The sequence below is a fragment of the Delphinus delphis genome, chromosome X, assembly GCF_949987515.2.
Source record: "Delphinus delphis chromosome X, mDelDel1.2, whole genome shotgun sequence".
Taxonomy (NCBI): domain Eukaryota; kingdom Metazoa; phylum Chordata; class Mammalia; order Artiodactyla; family Delphinidae; genus Delphinus; species Delphinus delphis.
The window spans coordinates 22,667,268-22,686,907 of record NC_082704.1 but is presented as its reverse complement, the minus strand read 5'-3'; the positions used below and the strand labels follow the sequence as shown (position 1 = coordinate 22,686,907).

At 42.8% G+C, this 19,640-nt stretch overlaps 1 protein-coding gene across 8 annotated transcripts in view; it reads right to left on the bottom strand.

Moving 5' to 3' along the window:
- The window catches only part of TENM1 (teneurin transmembrane protein 1), a 799,512-nt gene that overhangs the window by 46,253 nt on the left and 733,619 nt on the right, over positions 1-19,640 (bottom strand). For all 8 annotated transcript variants that reach the window (XM_060002255.1, XM_060002258.1, XM_060002259.1 and 5 more), the window contains one exon: positions 395-761. In XM_060002255.1, the coding sequence (XP_059858238.1) occupies positions 395-761 (367 nt within the window). The remainder of the gene's footprint in view (positions 1-394; positions 762-19,640) is intronic.

The window sequence follows — 19,640 nt, the reverse complement described above, 5'->3', positions numbered from 1 at the left end:
GTAGGTTTTACCTAGCTTCCCTTTCTCCAAAGTACAAATAATATCATGATCTTACATTTGTAGAGTGGTGTTAACTTCTTAGAGTACCAAAACTTTTATTATACTAGTTTATCTTCAAAATAGCAAGGTGATATAACTGAGACACGTGGTCCCTCTACTTAGCAGATGAAGTGAGTCATGAAGGGGTTTTATGGCTTTCCTAGGGTCACTCAGTGAGTCAGCTGCAGAACAAGGACAAGATACTAAGCTATCTGACCCCCAATCCATTGCTTTCTCCAGTGCCTCACACCAATGTTTACAAGTAATACTTCTGTTCTTTTTTTGACTTTTCTGATGCACGTTTTTCTTTTGAAAACAGAGAGGGGGTGCTACTGAATTGCTAGAAAGGTCATACCTGAAAAACAGTCACAGTTGGGATCAATTTTGCAGTCACAGTCAGTGGGGGCACCAGCCATGATGGAGATCTCCCCATTGGTGGTAACTTGCTGAATGCGGTTTACTTTCCTCTCGTCTGTTTCAGCTATGAAGAGCAGCCCGCTGTGGGAGACGCTGATGGCCCTTGCTGACTCCAGAGTGGAGTGAATTGCTACCTTGCTGACCAAGAAATGATCGATGCCTGGCACCTGGCAGTGAATGGGGCGCCCTGCAATGATCCGCACTCGCCTGTTCTCAGAAATTTGAAGCACAATGTTGTTATCCAAGACGTACAATGAATTGTCCAAGGGATTGACTGCAAGGTCTGTTGGCCACTCTAATCGCACCTGCAAAAAGAACAGAACACACACCATTAGGTTACAATATCTTTCCGGGGCCGTTTTACCTTGAAAGAAAAATTGGCTTATTGGTTCCCCGTCTCATGAATTTCAGCAATGTTGGTGTTATCCGGCAAAGTTCGGAAGGACAGCTGATTAAGTGCTCTGGTAAACACATTTACCATTTATGCCATTTCCAACATAATGTGAATTATTTTCTGCTATAATTCCAGAAGGATCCTTCTCAGAGTGTGGTCTCTGGACCAGCAGCAAGAGCATCACCTGAGAACCAGTTAGAAATGCAAATCCTCAGGCCCCAACCTAGACTTATTGAATCAGAAACTCTGGAGTTGGAGCCCAGCCAGCCATGTTTTAACAAGTCCTCCACGTGATTCTGAAGCACAATAAAGTTTGAGGACCACTGCTCTAGGGCTTCTGTGGCACTATGAGATGCAAATCTCTCTCACTGCTCTGTAGATGCATGGAACAGCAAAGTCATAGAGGCATCTGGACAACAGAGTGCTAGAGAAACCCGATTTTACTCTATCAGCAACCTTTGGGGACAGGACCTTTCCTTGCACAGACCTAGCAGCTGTCTTGTGGAGTACTCAGGTACAGTTCATCAGCTGGGGATTTGGAATCCTAAGTTGTAATGCACTGCTCATGTGGCTTGACCTGGTTCACTCCACATCCTTCTTTCCTCAGCAAAGAAACAGGTTGGTTTGTTCTTTCATTGGATGTTTGCTGAGCACCTTCTCTGTGCTAAGCCTTGTGCTAGGCTTTGGGCATTCAAAAGATCTCCAAAATGACACAGCTTCTGTCTTCAAATGCCTCATGGTCTACAAGAACCCTTGGAGAGCCATCAGGCAATTACTCTCCATGTCATGAGAAGGAGGCAGCGGAGAGGACGCGAGAGCTCTTTACCCAGACTAGGAGTCAGGAGGCAGGGTATTTCCAGAGAAGGTGGTACCTAAATAGGGTCTGCAATGACCAGTAGGAGAGGAATGGGGTGGAAATGGCAGGCAGTAGAGTTGAGGGCAATCCAGGGAGAGGGAGCAGCATGGGTAAAGGTTCAGAGATTAGAGACAGTATGGCCCATCCAGATACTACAAACAATCCAGTAAGGCTAATACAGGCTGAGTGATGGAGAGGTGATCGGTGAGAATCAGGAGGTAGACAGTGGCTAGGTATCAGGACTGAATTGTGCCCCCCTAAATTCATATGCTGAAGTCTAACCTCTAATGTGACTGTATTTGGAGATGAGGCCTTGACAGAGGTAATAAAGGTTAAATGAGGTCATAAGGGTGGGGCTCTCAGGTCCTTATAAGAAGGAGGAAATACCAGGAATGTGTATGCACAGAGAAAAGCCCATGTGAGGACACAGTAAGAGGATGGGCGTCTGCAAGCCAAGGAGAGAGATCTCAGGAGAAGCCAAACCTGCCGACACCTTGATCTTGAACTTCCCACCTCCAGAACTATGAGAGTATCACTTTCTCTTGTTAAAGCCACCTGGTCTGTGGTGTTTCGTTGTGGTAGCCCCAGCAGACTAATACACCAGGTAATGGAGAGATGTACATGTCCAGTTTTATTCTGATGGCTTTAAGTAGGGATGTGACATAATCATATTTGGGTTCTAGAGGGATCACCCTTTCTGCTGTTGAGATCATATTGGAGGAGGAGGTGAGATGGGAAACAGGCCGCTAGTTAAGAGGCTCCTGCAGTGGTCCAGGTGAGGGATGATGGTGGCCTGAATTAGGTTGGCGACAGTGGGGATGGAGAGAAGTAGATGCATTTGAGACAAAGAGTTAGAAGCAAAAGGACTGGGGTGGGTGTGTGTGTGTGTGTGTGTGTGTGTGTGTGTGTGTGTGTCTGGCGTGCTGGTGCCAAGTGCTGTGCTGGGCACTGGGACACACAGGCCAAGCAAACACGGATCTACTCTAGCTCCTTTCTCGACACAGGAGTCAGCCCAATGTCTACCCTGACATCTCTTCGACACGACAGCTGCTATTTATCACCGGGCACTTCTCAGAGAACTACGTTACGTGCACTCTCGACTCCACCACTCACTTATTCTGTACTTTATTTCTCTTCTCTTATGGCTAGGCAAAGGCAGAAGAGTCTGCCCCATTCCTGGCCAAGATAGTAACAGTAATGTAGCTGCAATTCTTTTTGCCTTGAGTGAAAGCCCGAGGAAAGCTTTGTTTTTCTCATTGAATCTGAAAGTCTGAAAACAAGATATATGCTATCATCGCATTCTGAGGCCCACTATTTCCAGGTTGGAAGAGGCCTTCCACTCAGTAATGAAGTGGACAAAGGCCAGTCTGAGATAAAGCCCTTCCCTCTAATTCTGTCTCTTAATGGAGGACAACTGGTGATGTTATAAAGAAGACAAAGGTTGTCTTTGACCTCCCCTCTTGTACCACTTGGGTCTCTTTGTCCCCTGTCTCTGAGTGTCTCTCCCAGACATCCAGCAGCCTCAACCTGTCCTCCTGTCTCTACATGCCCTCAGCCTCGACATCGGCTGGCCTTCTCTGGTCAGTACCATATGCCTCTGGACAGCTAGGAATTTGAATGCTAATGGAGTATAAAGCTGAGCTTCTGTTATGCATGTTCTACAGAGCCTTTCAAACTGAGGCCATTGGATAAACATTAAACACCAGCCTTAACAGCTCCCAGAGCTGTTTGCTGTGATGTGTTCCTCAGCACGTCTGTCTGAGGCCCTTGCATGTCAGCGCCCTGCCACGGAGAGGGAGAGCAGGGAGATGGAGCGCCTGCGCTGTGGACCCCTCCGCAGCCCTCACTCTGGACCTCTATACACACCATCGGGCTGCTACAGAAGCTGTCTGTGTGCGCTGGGCCTCTGGAGCACGGTCCCCCAGGAAATAAGCTGGGGCTGGCTGAGGAAGAGGAAACCAATTGATTTCAGTCCAACACTCGTATTTTGATCAAGTCTGAAGTCAGTGACCCAGAAAAAACAAAGCTGGCAGAAATGACGTTCTAATTATCCCCACTCTGAGAGCTGAGGCCGGGCCAGAGGCCGGGGACGGCACACACCTGGCAGAAGTCAGAGAAGGCCATGTTTTGGACTCTGCTCTCTGCTGTCAAGGCGGCCTCTGAGATAAAGGCTGGTAGTTGGAAGACGAGCTGTTAAATTCTCCAACTCGCCCGAGCTGATTTAAGTCAACGCTACTGGTGTCATGTTTATTAGGTTTAAAATTGCCTCAAAAATACACCAGCTATTGTGTCTGTTTGTTTTCTGTTCCATCAAATAAGTCACCCTCTGGCAGTTTCCTGTGACTAAAGTGGCCTCTGTGCTTCTGAGACACTTTCTGTATGAGCTACACAGAATCCCTTTAATTCCCATTTGATTTGTCTCTGAAAACGCCTCAGATGAAAGATGTGTGGCTACTTCGTAGTCTAGGGTCTGTCTTTTCAGAAACTGGACCTCTTCACCTCTCGTAGGTTGTTAGTTCCTTCTGCTTCTCATGGTAGATACTCTCTTTTCCACGTAATTTTTCAAGGAACTGGTGCTTTATACCAAGGCATTTCCATAACACACAATGTAACATGCGGATTGGAGTCTTTGCCTCATTCCGGCTGTCAGAATTAGCATCTGTTAGCTGCAGAGAGACCCCAGAATTATAGACTACTGAGGTGGGACTAAGGTTAACCCCTGAGGGCTGTTGGCATTTGTCCAGGTGGAGAAAAATAAACATTTCTTTTGGGGGTGGTGGGAGAATCTTTGCACAGTAACCCAGCCTGCAGGGAAACCATTTGGCCTAATTTGTGGTCGGTGCCCCACCTTGTAAAAATACATTAATTTGCTTGAAATGTCAAAATGTATTCAAGCTAAACTAGCATTAAAGGTCACTGGTGTAGCCGCCAGCTGGTAGAATGTGCCCATCTCCCAACAACCTTCCCTGAGAAATAACCCAGAGCAGAAAGGGGCTCTTGGTCTGGATGTCAAGCCTTGACAGCACCATGTCTTCCTCTGCTAATTGAAAATCTGCCTTGAAGGCACTTGGCCCTCAGGTCAGCCAGTCCCATGGCTGGTTTAAAGAGTCAGCTAATTTTGACCTAAGTAGTAGTTTATAAAGCAACAGAATCCTATCGGGGAAAATCCATGTGTAACAGCAATATCTAAATATGAGCCCTTGATTAGACTAAACTAGAAAATTCCTCAGTTATCCCACACTGTAGACACAGACCATAATTTGTAAACTGAGGCTCTCCCTAACAGTTTCAAGGCTGGTTCCTTCCCATACTAGTGTGTAACCCTAGGCAAATGAGGTATCTTCTGTGAGTCTCTGATTTCTTCATCTGCAATAAGGAAAGGAAGCTGATGATAGTCTATCTACTTTTCAGAGATATTGCATGGATCAATTGTGATAAGGAGGCAAGGTACTGAGCCCAGTGCCTGGACAAAGTATGGGATAGAAAATGGTATTAACATGAAAAATGGTCTCAAAGTCATAAACCTTTAGCGCTAGAAGGAACCTAGTCCAGTTACCATTCAATATAGTTCCTTTTCAGCTCCGTTTCCCAGACTTCAGTTGTCCACATAACAGCTTCATGAATTTTGCCTTAGCTGTCCACCACTTGCACTATTATTGACTTAATATTTTTTCTTTAAATTGACTTATTTTTAAATATAAATAGGTGCTGCCCCTTCCTTTGAACTGGTCCTAATCAGTAACATCTGTAAGATTACAGGCCCACTCATCTGAGCCTTTAATATAAGTAGCTACTGTTTACTGAGTGCTTCCTGTGTATCAGGCTCTTTACATGGATTATTCCTTTATATTCTTAGAGCAATCACTTGAGAAAGGAACTATCAATATCCCCATTTTCAGATGTCTGTGCTTTGCCTCTATGCCGTCTGATTCCTCACCTAGAAGAGTGGACATGTTTCTTCACGCTCTCCTCACCAAGTCTGGCCTCCCCTTTACCTGGTTAGATTCAACCTAAAGGTTGATTTCAACCTTTTGTTTTGTTTTGTTTTGTTCCTGAGAAGGTCAAAGCTCATTAGGAGTTGAGTGATTGTCTTTCTCTCTGTCATTTGTTATCTTTCAGTTCAATGCTTTGTGGTGCCTACTCTGTCTCAGGCACTATTATAAAGGTAAATAAAAAAGGTCCCTGCCCTTTATGAGTTCACGGTCAAGTGACAGAAGGCAGATACAGAAACAGGTCATTTCAATATCACGTGGTTAAGTGACACGATAGACACATGCCCAGGATGACATGGGAACACAGAGGAGGAAGCTTGGGGCAATACTCCTAGAAAAGAAATGTAAACTTAATCTTGAAGGATGAAGCAAAGGTACTGAGAAAAAGCAAGGTGGGAAGAGTGATCTCAGCAGAGGGAAAAGAATGAACAAAAGCACAGAAGCACGAAACCATATGGGAGTGTGGAGCTCACCGGAGTCTGGGATTGCTGGAGCATAAGTAGGGTAGGCAGTGGTGGTAAATGAAGTTTCAGTGTTTGCCGGGGACTAATTTTAAGTCTCTCCACTGAGGCACTATTGTCATTTGGGACCAGGTGATTCTTCGTTGTGGGGCCTGTCCTGTGCAGTACAAGATATTTAGCAGCGTCTCTGGCCTTTATTCGCTAAATGCAGGTAGCACCTTCCCTTGAGCTGTGACAACCAAAAATGTCTCCAGACATTACCAAATGTCCCCTAAGGGGAAAACTGTCCCTTGTTGAGAACCGCTGCATTAAGCCATGAAGGGCTGTGTAGGCTAAGGACTTTAGACTTGAACTGAGGGTGTTGAGGAGTCAATGAAGATCTTTAAAGTTGGGGGTTGACATGGTCAGACTAGGGCTTTAGAAAGATTACTTAGGCTGCAGTTTGGGGAGCAGGCTGGAGGGAGACCAGATTGATGCAGGAGAATCAATTTGGAGGCCAGATCTTCACCAGTACATTCACACATTTACATAGCTGTCCCTCCACGCCTCTCGCAAATATCTGATGCTGATTCAGACAGACAAGGTCCCTGCCTTCATGGGCTTAGAGTCCGCTACACTGTTTCTCATACTTTTTTGGATTTACAAAGTCCTTCGAGAATCTGATGGAAGCTATATACTCTCCGTAGAAAAAGGCTCAGATGTAGTAGAAGGAAGTGGTTAGGAGCTCGGGCTTCAGAGTTAAGACTTCCTGGGTTCAAAATTTTGTTATTTGCTAACTCTGTGACCTTGGAGCAAATCAGTTAACCTCTCTGAGCCTCAGTTTCCTTATCTAGAAATTGGGTATAGTAATAATACCTTCTCAAAAATTTATTATAGGAATTATACCAAAAAAATCTACATAAAGCACTTAGCACAGTGCCTGGTACACAGAAAGAGCTCTGTAAAGGCTACTTTTTATTATGGAACATGCCTGTATTTCTTCTCATTCCTGTCTGACTATGGACATGTTCTATTCCTTGGCTATCTCATGAACCCTTATTTGATTTTTTTTTTTTTTTTTGGGCTGTGCCTCACGGCTTGTGGGATCTTAGTTCCCCAACCAGGGATTGGACCTGTGCCCCCTGAAATGGAAGTGCAGAGTCCTAACCACTGGACCGCCAGGGAAGTCCCTCTCATGAACTCTTAAGTGCAGTCACATCGTCATGCTCTTTCAATGTTTCCCTTGCTTCTCTGTCACCAGCCATTCCCTCCTTGTTCATTTATTCCATTGCTTGAGAATCCTTTTAAGCTATGTGTCCTCCAAGAAACATTTGGCTTATATTGGGATATATTATTTCTCCTACATTTGTCAGCCAATTTCATGGCTAATATTTCAGCTTATTACTTGGATTCCCCACTGTTATTTGTAACAGTACTCTTGGTGCAGTTCCAAGTGTAGAACATGCTACTTTATTTTCCTTTCTTCTGCCAATAAATGGCTCTTTATCCCATTTTAGGCATTATGCTAGGCACTAAGGAGCCAGCTCTAACCAACACAGACTAGGCCCTGCCCTCATGTAACTGACAACCTTTGGCTGACTTCATTTCCTTCATTTTCTAATAGATACAGGGTGTTGCCAGTGACACAGAGCAGTAGACTACTTCTGTTCCACTCCATCCATTTTAAGAAATTACTTTCCATGGAAAAGCCTCAGAAACACATCATGACTGTTACTATATTTTGCCATTGCTACCAAGTGCTAATAACTTCTTTTCCCCAAGTTCAACTGTGCTGAAGAAACCAGCTGTTTCCCAAACGGCCCTGTCTCACTATCCTAAACAGGACACTTCTCATCTCCCTCCTTTAGTACATTTCTAGCCTTGTGGCTCATTTGAAAAGTGACTGTTTGCTTTTGATCTCTGAGGCCTCTTCAGCAGGAATTTCCAGGAAGCGTATGATTAGCGCTTCTGTAGTACGCCAACCTGGGGGAAGATGCAGTGACGGGACGCAGTGCTCTCTGCCAGGTGTTCTGCCAACTCCATGTTAGACTTCCCCATTCTTCTAAAAGCTGACAACTGCAGACTGTTAGCATCACTTTCTGTCAGTTTGCAAATGGCCTTCTCGTTTCTTGACACTGATACTGTCTGAGCTTCTTCAAATTTATAAAAGAGGGAAAAAACCGTCTGGAGAAAGTTTGGTTTTCTGCAGTTGGAAAGCGCGATGACACCTTTGAGAGCGATGGCCCTTATTGATCTTGCTTTTAAAAAGTGGAAATTATTAGAAGATGAAATACACTGAGACTACACGGACTCGTCAACCGGCAAATTATTTCCCATTATCTCAGATCCACATTCTTGTGTTTCTCTGCATAACGGCTGGAGAGTTTGAGGAACCCCTCAACCTTTGGTCAAATGTGTCAGCCTGGTCTGTGTCCATGGCTGCCCAATCAGAATAACTGACACGTAAGTCACATTATTCATTGCAGATGAATAGCCAGGATCAATCTAATCAAGAGTTACAATTGGACTGATCTTTAGAATCATTTTGCTGCAGAGCCTATAGATTAAATCACACCTACCCCAATGTTTCAAAAACATTGTGGAAGTTGAGGAAACAAAGCAAAGCAAAACAAACAAATAAAAACCCCCCAAAGCAGAGCTGGTATGTTTCATCTTGCAATAACTCACACTTTTTAAAAGGAAGATCAATAGGAACCATCACTCTGAAAAGTATCATTGTGCTTTCCAAGTGCCCCAAACCAAATTTTTCCAGATGGCTTTTAGAAATTTGAAGAAGCTCAGACAGTATCAGGGTCAAAACAAAATGCTGAATTTGTGGTTACTAAGATGCCTGCGGCAGAGACTACTAGTTCTAGACCTACCCTATCATTCTTTCACTCTCTCCTCCTCCTTTAGTGCACTAATCTTAAAATTTGGGCATACTGCTATCTAGAATCGAAGGCATTCCAGCCTGATTTGCAGTTACCTGTAGCCATGTGATAAAGTTCAAGGCAATACGATGTAAGAGGAGGTGTGGAAGTATCCACACTTTTAAATTGATGCTGCTTAAGGACAGCTGACCCAACTGGAAGGAGCCTCTTTTTGCCCTTTCTTCCAATATGCAATATGGATAGAAGTGGTGGGAATTTTAGCAGATGTCTTAGACCATGAGGTGGCCATGAAAATGGAAGTTCTGTGCCGGGTGGGCAGGGCAGAATTATAGGAGCCTGGGTCCCAGACGACCTCGTGGAACTGCCATCCAGTCCTGGACTACACTAATGTGGCTGCTATCCTGCTTATGTCACTGTTGTGTGTGTGTGTGTGTGTGTGTGTGTGTGTGTGTGTGTGTGTGTGTGTGTGTGTGTGTGTGGCAGGGGGAAGGGGCTCTATTATTCTCAGCCAAATCCAATCACAACCAAGAAAATGTTCTGTTAAGCTCTCTTTTTGACTGGCGCTACTGACTATACCAATATGGTCAATCCGGTCTAACAAATTTCTAGGTTTACATCTCTGGATAGATCACCAGTGTTTGCAAAATTAAATTAAACTGACATAAATTAATGTCCCAAAGAGACTGACACATGTGCCAAAGTCCACTAGGGCAGCCCTTTGTTATGAGGATGACTAATTGCTTACACTTAGTGATTAACCTCAAGCATTCCTGAATACCCAGGGCTCCATCTTTGGGTACTTCAAGCTGTTCTTCCAGGTCCATGACTCATTCAGATCCAATGCTTCTCCATTATACTATAAATATTTGTTTGCCTTCCTCTGTCTTCTATTAGGTCTGTGAGTCTTCAAGGGCAGGAATGAGGTCTCATTCATTTTTGTATTTCCAGTATCTGGTATTACAGTTGACAAATGTTTATTGAATGAAAACATTAGTGCCTCACTGACTGTAACATCTTCAGTCCATGAATGCATTTTAAAAATTGTAAAACACAAATTAGCTCTAAGAAAAACTAATTTTCCTCAACATGTTCCAGTCAGTAAATCTGCATTTCCAGAGACCCACTGAGGTTAGTGGGAGTTGCCATATTTCCTCAATCTTAAGAACTGTATTTCCTACCCCTTCCATATTTTAAATTTTCTGAAGTGAGGTTGTGTCTTATAATCAACGCATACATTTAATGGAGCATCTCTCCTCACCACCTAAAGTTATCAAATTGATGCTACGTTTTAGAATACATGGTGTCTTAGAACTGAGGAAATATGGTATTTCCATTTTGGTCTGCAGACTTCGGGGATCCCTGAGACTCTTTCAAGGAGGTCTGTGAGGTCAAAATTATTCTTAATACTATTTGCCTTTTGTACTTTCTTATGAGTATATATAGTGGAGTTTTCCAGAGGGTGCCTGAGGCTACTATAGCTTTGTGTTTAAAAAAATTCACACTTTTACTTTCTAATAAAGTAAATAGATAAAACCCACATAGAGAAAAGCTCTTTGAAGTCTCCAACAATTTTTGGGAGTGTAAAGGGGTCCTGACACCAAAAAGCTTGAGAATAGGAAAGAAACAGTGAATGAAACCGCTCTGCTACATAAGAGTTTCATTCAAGCTCATTAAGAAAAAAGCACGTATCCCTTCCAAGATGGTTCCTGGGGCCATAAGCTCTGTCCAAAAGCACACTGACCGAGTGGCTGAAAATCTTTCCTTCCTCTAGAGACCCAAGGCCTGATGGGTGCTATAAAAGTTTGTTCTCAGAGGCTCCCTCAGAGCAATCGGCACGTACACACTCTGTATGAGTCTGCTGTGTAATTGCCACTACCTCATCTTCATAACAGGCATAATTGCTCTGAGTTTCCGTCACCCTTTCTTGCATCTCCTCTCTGAAGCCTCAATTTTGGAAATGGCACTTGTGAATACACAGAATGTTTAACCACTTCCAGTTTTTAATTTACAGTCAAAGTCATCTATCAGCAGGAGATGAAGGCCCAGTGTGAAAACTACAGCATGTCCTTCAGACTCCACAGCTAATTTGTTTGTAAATTTGATTGTTATTGTAAGAACACATTGTACACGATGCTACTTGCCGATTTACTATTTGTATCTCTCTGTATCTTGGGCTTTATCATTACAGTCAAAGAACTTAACACTTTCAGCACTTCTGCGGGTGGGGAGAGGAACATGAAAGTTGTACTGTTTTTTTGCTTTTTCTTTTGTGTCTCTATTTCAATTTAATTTTACATGTATTTCTTAAATTCCCAGTGTATAGCCAGCACTGTGGGAGATACACATACAGAAGGGGAGATGACCAGAGAACAGTCCAAGGTAACACGAAATCCAATGTGAGACCAGGTGATGAGACCATGCATTCTGAGAGAATCTGGAGTAAAGAAAAAACCATTGTGGGTCTTCATGCAGTAGCGGGTGGGGCTCTTGTCGACAGCCAAGGCTTTGCCTGCGTAGGAGCCAGGGACTTTGAAGAAGGCCCCAGAATCATTTGGTAGCGTTCCTTCCTGTTGAGCAGTTGCAGAAACTTGTCTGTTGCAGGTTGTTAATATTATAGTATTGGCTCGACAGGATAGACCACGCTTCCAATTCCCTTTGGCACCTAAAGCAATTTACGGGCCAGAAGTATGACTGCACTGCTTTTATGAAATGTTCTGATTTCATTGATCAGCCACTCTGAGATTATGTTTTCATTTCTGTAGCTACTGCTAACCCTGTTTTCCGGTATAATATTTCAGGAAGGAACTATTAAAAAATTTCACCATGGAGATCTTTAGAAGTGGGCAGGGTTCTAAATGGGAAGAGAAATGTCACAAGTCACGATTGCTCTACTCAAAAGTTCATTTCAAGTTAGACTAGAATTCCACCACAGATTGTGTCTCATCTTAACTCTGTAATGTTTCCAAATGATAAGGACACTAATAAGAACAGATGGCCTAATGAACATTTAGAGGGAAGATTTAACTGGTCTTATTTTCATTAGGCCTCCAGTGCACTTCCGGGTTTTGCCCACCACTTCCCTGTGTGTAATACAAAACAGCACATCCTCAACAGATGGCCCAGCTCAGGCTTCATGCTTCTAGAACTCTGGAGACTGGCCATCTGACCACTTACCATGTGTACAGAATCATTTAAGGAAGCAGGCAGGCTACGGACTTGAGCCTGAACAAAAGCAAAAAATTGTGATGCATATTGAGTACCCGAGTTTCAACAACAGGGGAGTCAGAATCACTAGCAAACAAACTGAGCAGCTCTGGTTGAGGTCACCCCATAACAGCTTCTTATGGATTCAGTAATGATGAAATTCTCTGTGGCAAACAGTCCACTCTAATTAACATTTCATCCAAACCGTAAGCATATGTGAGTGACTCCGGCAGCAACAATGACATGGAAATCCAACACCTCGTTGCACAGTGTGTTAGTTAGTGAGCTATTGTCTCCCAGCTCCAGACTCACTCCTTTAAAGACACTGCTTTAGATGAACCGGTTTGCAGGGCAGAACTAGAGACACAGATGTAGAGAAACAAACGTATGGACACCAAGGGGGAAAGCGGCGGGGGGTGGGGGGGTGGGAAGAACTGGGAGACTGGGATTGACATATATACACTAATATGTATGAAATAGATAACTAATAAGAACCTGTTATATAAAAATAAATAAAATAAAATTCAAAAAAATAAATAAAGGGCTTCCCTGGTGGCACAGTGGTTGAGAGTCCGCCTGCCGATGCAGGGGATGCGGGTTCGTGCCCCGGTCCGGGAAGATCCCACATGCCGCAGAGCGGCTGGGCCCGTGAGCCATGGCCGCTGAGCCTGCGCGTCCGGAGCCTGTGCTCCGCAACGGGAGAGGCCACAACAGTGAGAGGCCCGCGTACCGCAAAAAAAAAATAATAATAATAAAGACACTGCTTTGTGATACTGGGCTTGGGACTCTGCAAACTACATTTCTCTTTTTACCAGCTGGATATTTGATCCATCCTGACAATCTGGGAAATAAAGCGACTCTGGAAGGCTAGAGGAGGGCGAGGGCACTCACTCCTTCCTGCTTGCTTTCTGTTCCAGTCAGTGTTGCTATAACAGTAGCCCTTCATCCTGGTGGCAGTGGCTGGCTGCACTTTCCAGCTCTTCTCCGTAATCGGAGAATTGGTCTCATCATGCTCCCTCTCAGGGGCCGGAAGCAGGCTGACTGGTACCCTCTTCTCAGAGGAGTAGGTCCCACCTCTCTAGGTTCTGACAAGTCCAACCCCTTTCTTTTGTTTCCCCAGCCCTAGAGGTGGTGACTGCCTCATGCAGATACTACCTCTTTTCTTGCAACCCTCTAACACCTGTGCAGCCCATTCCCTATATTAAATCTCTCTCTGTTAAAATCACTAATTTCTGTTTTTCTGACTGGATCTTAACTGAGATTCACAGCATCAACCCATATACAACGACAAAGGAAGAGCAATACCCACTGCAGGGCAGTGGTAATAGAAAACTAGTAAAAGTGAACCAGAAGCAGCAAAGACTATCTGGTACTGAGAGAATTTATTAGTCAGTAGCATCCTCAGTGTATCTACTGGCCTGTGAAGCTGCCATGTCCAGAAAATAGCCACACAAAATAAATCCGCTGTGTTTGGACTTTAATGAAGTTCGTTGTGATTGACTTTAACCAGAGCTTCTCTGACTCTCTGGCGCTGCCATGTTGATGTCCTTACCGTTTAAAAGCTTCTCACCCTTGTGATTTTTGAGGATGATTTCATAGTGGATCATGCCACTCTCCCAAACATCTTTTGGAGAAAGAATTCTGTACTGAATGATTCATAAGGTGGGCCCATGACAATAGTTCCTGTGTGCTTAGAATTTACTTATTAAATAATAATACAATGGGCATTTACTACTAAATGTCTTTTATATTCTCTCTTGCTAGTCTCCTTGTCAGAAATTAGGATTGCTCCTTCAGAATCCTTTTCCCCTTGATTTGGAATGGGGAGTGTGTTCTGAGGCGGATCAAATGAACACCAGTTTTTCTTATGTATCTCAAGATAAACACCTCTCAGCAGGTGTAGCCTCTTGGTGTTTCATATGTTCCCGTGTTCACTTTTTACATATATACTAACTTCTGCATGAAAAGATGACACGCCTCATGACAGCTAACAGAACTTTCTCTCTGAATTGTGTTTCCATTTAATAAATATGGGTTGGCACTGAATCATGAACTTCCCCCTCCCACAGTTAATAGAGAGCAAGGCTACATTTAAAGATAAAGTCTGAAAGATAGTTAGGCCAATTGGCTCACATTTGAACTTAGCCCAGGATGTTGGCCATAGATAAGCCCTAGATACTAACCACTGAATTTTCCAACCAGATACCTCTGCATCTTAGAGAGTTTCAGGTTTATTTCAGGTTATGGCGCCTGCCAGGCAAAATGTGTGCAAGACTGAGTGGTTCAAAAGTAGTTTGCAAGCTTTGCATCTTGTGACTCTCCCTGAACTCTGAAGATGCTTTTCCTCTAGTGCTTCATAGCTTTAATAAGAGCTAACATGCCATTGTCCTTCGTGTGGAAAGAGGACACTGCTGAGGGAGTTTTATTTATGCGATAAATTACGTTTTCGATATAGAATTGAGCACGGTACTTGACTTTTATTTTAAGGCCCCTGACAACTCTGGCTATTTGCTTGTGTGCAGACATTTCAGCAGAATTTGGATGTGCTGGAGTTGAAGATGTTGGCCTGCTGTTCTCCACTTCTTATATAAATAACCGAGCGTTCACTTTGGAGGGAGCAATGCAAATATCTTGGGTAATAGGCTATTCTACCCTGATTGTGATTTTACCTAAGAGATGTGGGCCTAAAAAGTGCAGTTAAAAGAAAAAGAGTTTGAATGAATTTGGAGAAGGGAAATGATTGATATTTAAAGAAACTCTGGGACTTCCCTGGTGGCACAGTGGTTAAGAATTCGCCTGCCAATGCAGGGGACATGGGTTCGAGTCCTGGTCCAGAAAGATCCCACATGCCGCACAGCAGCTAAGCCCGTGCGCCACAACTACTGAGCCTGCGCTCTAGAGCCTGCGAGCCACAGCTACTGAGCCCACGTGCCACAACTACTGCAGCCCTTGTGCCAAGAGCCTGTGCTCCGCAACAAGAGAAGCCACCGCAATGAGAAGCCCGCGCACCGCAACGAAGAGTAGCCCCAGCTTGCCACAACTAGAGAAAGCCCACGCGCAGCAACGAACACCCAACACGGCCAAAAAAAAAGAAAGAAACTCTGTGGGTAATTTTATTGTAATGCTTCTCCCAGTTTATAATTTTGTTAAATTTGGGTTTTTATACATTAGACTTTTAAAAACTGATTGACATGCTTGGAACCTGAATATCTTGATTAAAAAAAAGAAAAAGACAAAGCAACTCATAGACTAAACTTGCTTCAAAAATTCTAGGACACTGCGCTCTTTCTTATTATGAATATATTAGCCTCATAACTTCTTTCCTTTTGATTTTCCACTTAGCTGGGAGCCTCTGTTTTGTCTTGGGAGAGTCATATTCTTCGTATTGACCTAGAAAAACCCTGTCATCTTACTTATCTACTTTCATATTTAATTTTTTTGTGAAATTGACCCACCTAGGATGGCCACCCACTGAATGAGCTGCTCTTTACCTCTTGATTTCAAAGTGATGGAAGATGATCTAAAATCTATACATCTCAAATTCACAGACGTATGAAACTCACACTACATTCCAACCCTAGCTCCACAGTCCACATGACACTTCTTGACAGAAGAAAGAAAATGAAGGATTTGGGGCACCATTCAATGACTGCAGTGAACACGCTTTAAGCAATCTAGAGAGAGCGTCACATTAGCATTAGGCACACGAAACATCCTGTGAAGGTCACAGTAGATTAAGATCAGTCTCTGGAGCATATGCTTGATACAGCCCATGAAACTCATATACAGGTTTATGCATGCCTCTCTGCAAAAGGTACCCCTATGTACAAAGGACGGAAGGGAAGATTACACAATTTCTATAGCAGTTCCAAACTTCTTGGTCCTTTTATGTCTTGGTTCTGTAAATTATCACTTCAATTTTCTGTTCTGTGAATGGAAGGTCAAATACTACTACTGGTGCTGCTACTGCTCATCCTGCTAATTTATTGAGCACTTACGAGCCAGGTACTTTGCTAAGTGATTTTTTATATATCAGTATTATCTCATTTAATCCTCACAACTTCCCTATAGAGAAAAGTATCACTGTCATCTCCATTTACAGATAAAGATTTTTTCCCAGAGGCACACTTCTAGCAAGTGGTGGACCTGGGATTCAAATCCAGGAGGTCTGTTTTCCCAACCATTCAACTTTACTGAATTTTTATATTAATATTATTATGAAGGAGAATCTACCCTAAAGGCCTGATTTTTGTCTCCTGCACCCTCTATTAAAGGATTAGAGAAAAGTTTGGCTCCCCTTTGCAGTTCCAGAAGGTCTTTTCCTGCATCTGACAGAGCAAGGAGAGTAGGTCTGGACTGAATGAGCAATAAATAACATTATCCAGGAAGGCATTTAAAATAGAGACTGACAATCACAGATATTACAAAATCAGAATAAACACCTTGCAGACTTATTTTGTTCTTGTGTCCTCCCATTTTAGAAAGTGTATGATGAATCAACAGAAAATATTTCCTGAAGATGCCAATTAACATCTTACATCATCCCTTATATTTGTAAAGCAGTTCATACTTTTCCAAGTGCTTTCACATTAAAAAAAGCGATGACACTTAATCAACAATTGGGTCATTTACTGAATTAGCCTTCACAAGGAGGAATAATTAACCAGCTCTAAAATTCTAATGTGTGTTTTCCAAGTGTAGGGCTGAATTGGAAATGACAGAGAAACCTCTTTTAGGTCAAGAAGTAGACAAAAACGATTTAATTTTTAAAAAATATATTGCCAGAGGGAGAGACCTTCAAGAGGCAGAGGAGTAAGCGGTAGAGATCACTTTCCTTCCCACAAATACATCAGAAATACATCTACGTGTGGAACAATTCCTACAGAACACCTACTAAAGGCTGGCAGAAGAGCTCAGACCTCCCAAAAGGCAAGAAACTACCCACATACCTGGCTGTGTGGCTGACAGGGTCTTCGTTCTCCAGCCGGGCGCCAGCCCTGTGCCTCTGAGGTGGGAAAGCCGAGTTCAGGACATTGGTCCACCAGAGACCTCCTGGCTCCATGCAATATCAAATGGCGGAAGCCCTCCCACAGATCTCCATCTCAACACCAAGACCCAGCTCCACTCAACGACCAGCAAGCTACAGTGCTGGACACCCTATGCCAAACAACTAGCAAGACAGGAACACAACGCCACCCATTAGCAGAGAGGCTGCCTAAAATCATAAGGTCACAGACACCCCAAAACACACCACCAGACGTGGACCTGCCCACCAGCAAGACAAGATCCAGCCTCATCCACCAGAACACAGGCACCAGTTCCCTCCACCAGGAAGCCTACACAACCCACTGAACCAATCTTAGCCACTGGGGGCATATACCCAAAACAATGGGAACTACGAACCTGTAGCCTGTGAAAAGGAGACCCCAAACAAAGTAAGTTAAGCAAAATGGGAAGAAAGAGGAACACACAGCAGACGAAGGAGCAAGGTAAAAACCCACCAGACCAAACAAATGAAGAGGAAATAGGCAGTCTACCTGAAAAAGAATTCACAGTAATGAGAGTAAAGATGATCCAAAATCTTGGAAATAGAATGGAGAAAATACAAGAAACGTTTAACAAGGTCCCAAAAGAACTAAAGAGCAAACAAACAATGATGAACAACAAAATAAATGAAATTAAAAATTCTCTAGAAGGAATCAATGGCAGGATAACTGAGGCAGAAGAACAGATAAGTGACCTGGAAGATAAAATAGTGGAAATGACTACTGCAGAGCAGAGTAAAGAAAAAAGAATGAAAAGAATTGAGGACAGTCTCAGAGACCTCTGGGACAACGTTAAACACACCAACATTCGAACTATAGGGGTCCCAGGAGAAAAAGAGAAAAAGAAAGGGACTGAGAAAATATTTGAAGAGATTATAGTTGAAAACTTCCCTAATATGAGAAAGGAAATAGTCAATCAAATCCAGGAAGCACAGGGAGTCCCATACAGGAAAAATCCAAGGAGAAACACGCCAAGACACATATTAATCAAACTATCAAAAATTAAATACAAAGAAAAAATTTTAAAAGCAGCAAGGGAGAAACAACAAATAACATACAAGGGAATCCACACAAGGTTAACAACTGATCTTTCAGCAGAAACTCTACAAGCCAGAAGGGACTGGCAGAACATATTTAAAGCGATGAAAGGGAAAAACCTACGACGAAGATTACGCTACCCAGCAAGGATCTCATTCAGATTAGACGGAGAAATTAAAATCTTAACAGACAAGCAAAAGCTAAGAGAATTCAGCACCACCAAACCAGCTCTACAACAAATGCTAAAGGAACTTCTTTAGGCAGGAAACACAAGAGAAGGAAAAGACCTACAATAACAAACCCCAAACAATTAAGAAAATGGCAATAGGAACATAGATATAGATAACTACCTTAAATGTAAATGAATTAAAAGCTCCCACCAAAAGACACAGACTGGCTGAATGGATACAAAAACAAGACCCGTACATATGCTGTCTACAAGAGACCCACTTCAGACCTAGGGACACATACAGACTGAAAGTGAGGGCATGGAAAAAGATATTCTATGCAAATGGAAATCAAAAGAAAGCTGGAGTAGCAATTCTCATATCGGACAAAATAGACTTTAAAATAAAGACTATTACAAGAGTCAAAGAAGAACACTACATAATGATCAAGGGATCGATCCAAGAAGAAGATATAACAATTGTAAATATTTATGCACCCAACAGAGGAGCACCTCAATACGTAAGGCAAATACTAATAGCCATAAAAGGGGAAATCGACAGTAACACGATCATAGTAGGGGACTTTAACACCTCACTTTCACCAATGGACAGACCATCTAAAATGAAAATAAATAAGGAAACACAAGCTTTAAATGATACATTAAACATCTAAAATGAAAATAAATAAGGAAACACAAGCTTTAAATGATACATTAAACAAGATGGACTTAATTGATATTTATAGGACATTCCATTCAAAAAAGGGAATACACTTTCTTCTCAAGTGCTCAGGGAACATTCCCAGGAGAGATCATATTTTGGGTCACAAATCAAGCCTCAGTAAATTTAAGAAAATTGAAATAATATCAAGTATCTTTTCCAACCACAATGCTATGAGACTAGATATCAATTGCAGGAAAAAATCTGTGAAAAATACAAACACATGGAGGCTAAATAATACACTACTTAATAACCAAGAGATCACTGATGAAATCAAAGAGGAAATCAAAAATTACCTAGAAACAAATGACAATGAAAACACAACAACCCACAACATATGGGATGCAACAAAAACAGTTCTAAGAGGAGAGTTTATAGCAATACAATCCTACCTCAAGAAACAAGAAACACCTCAAATAAACAACCTAACCTTATAC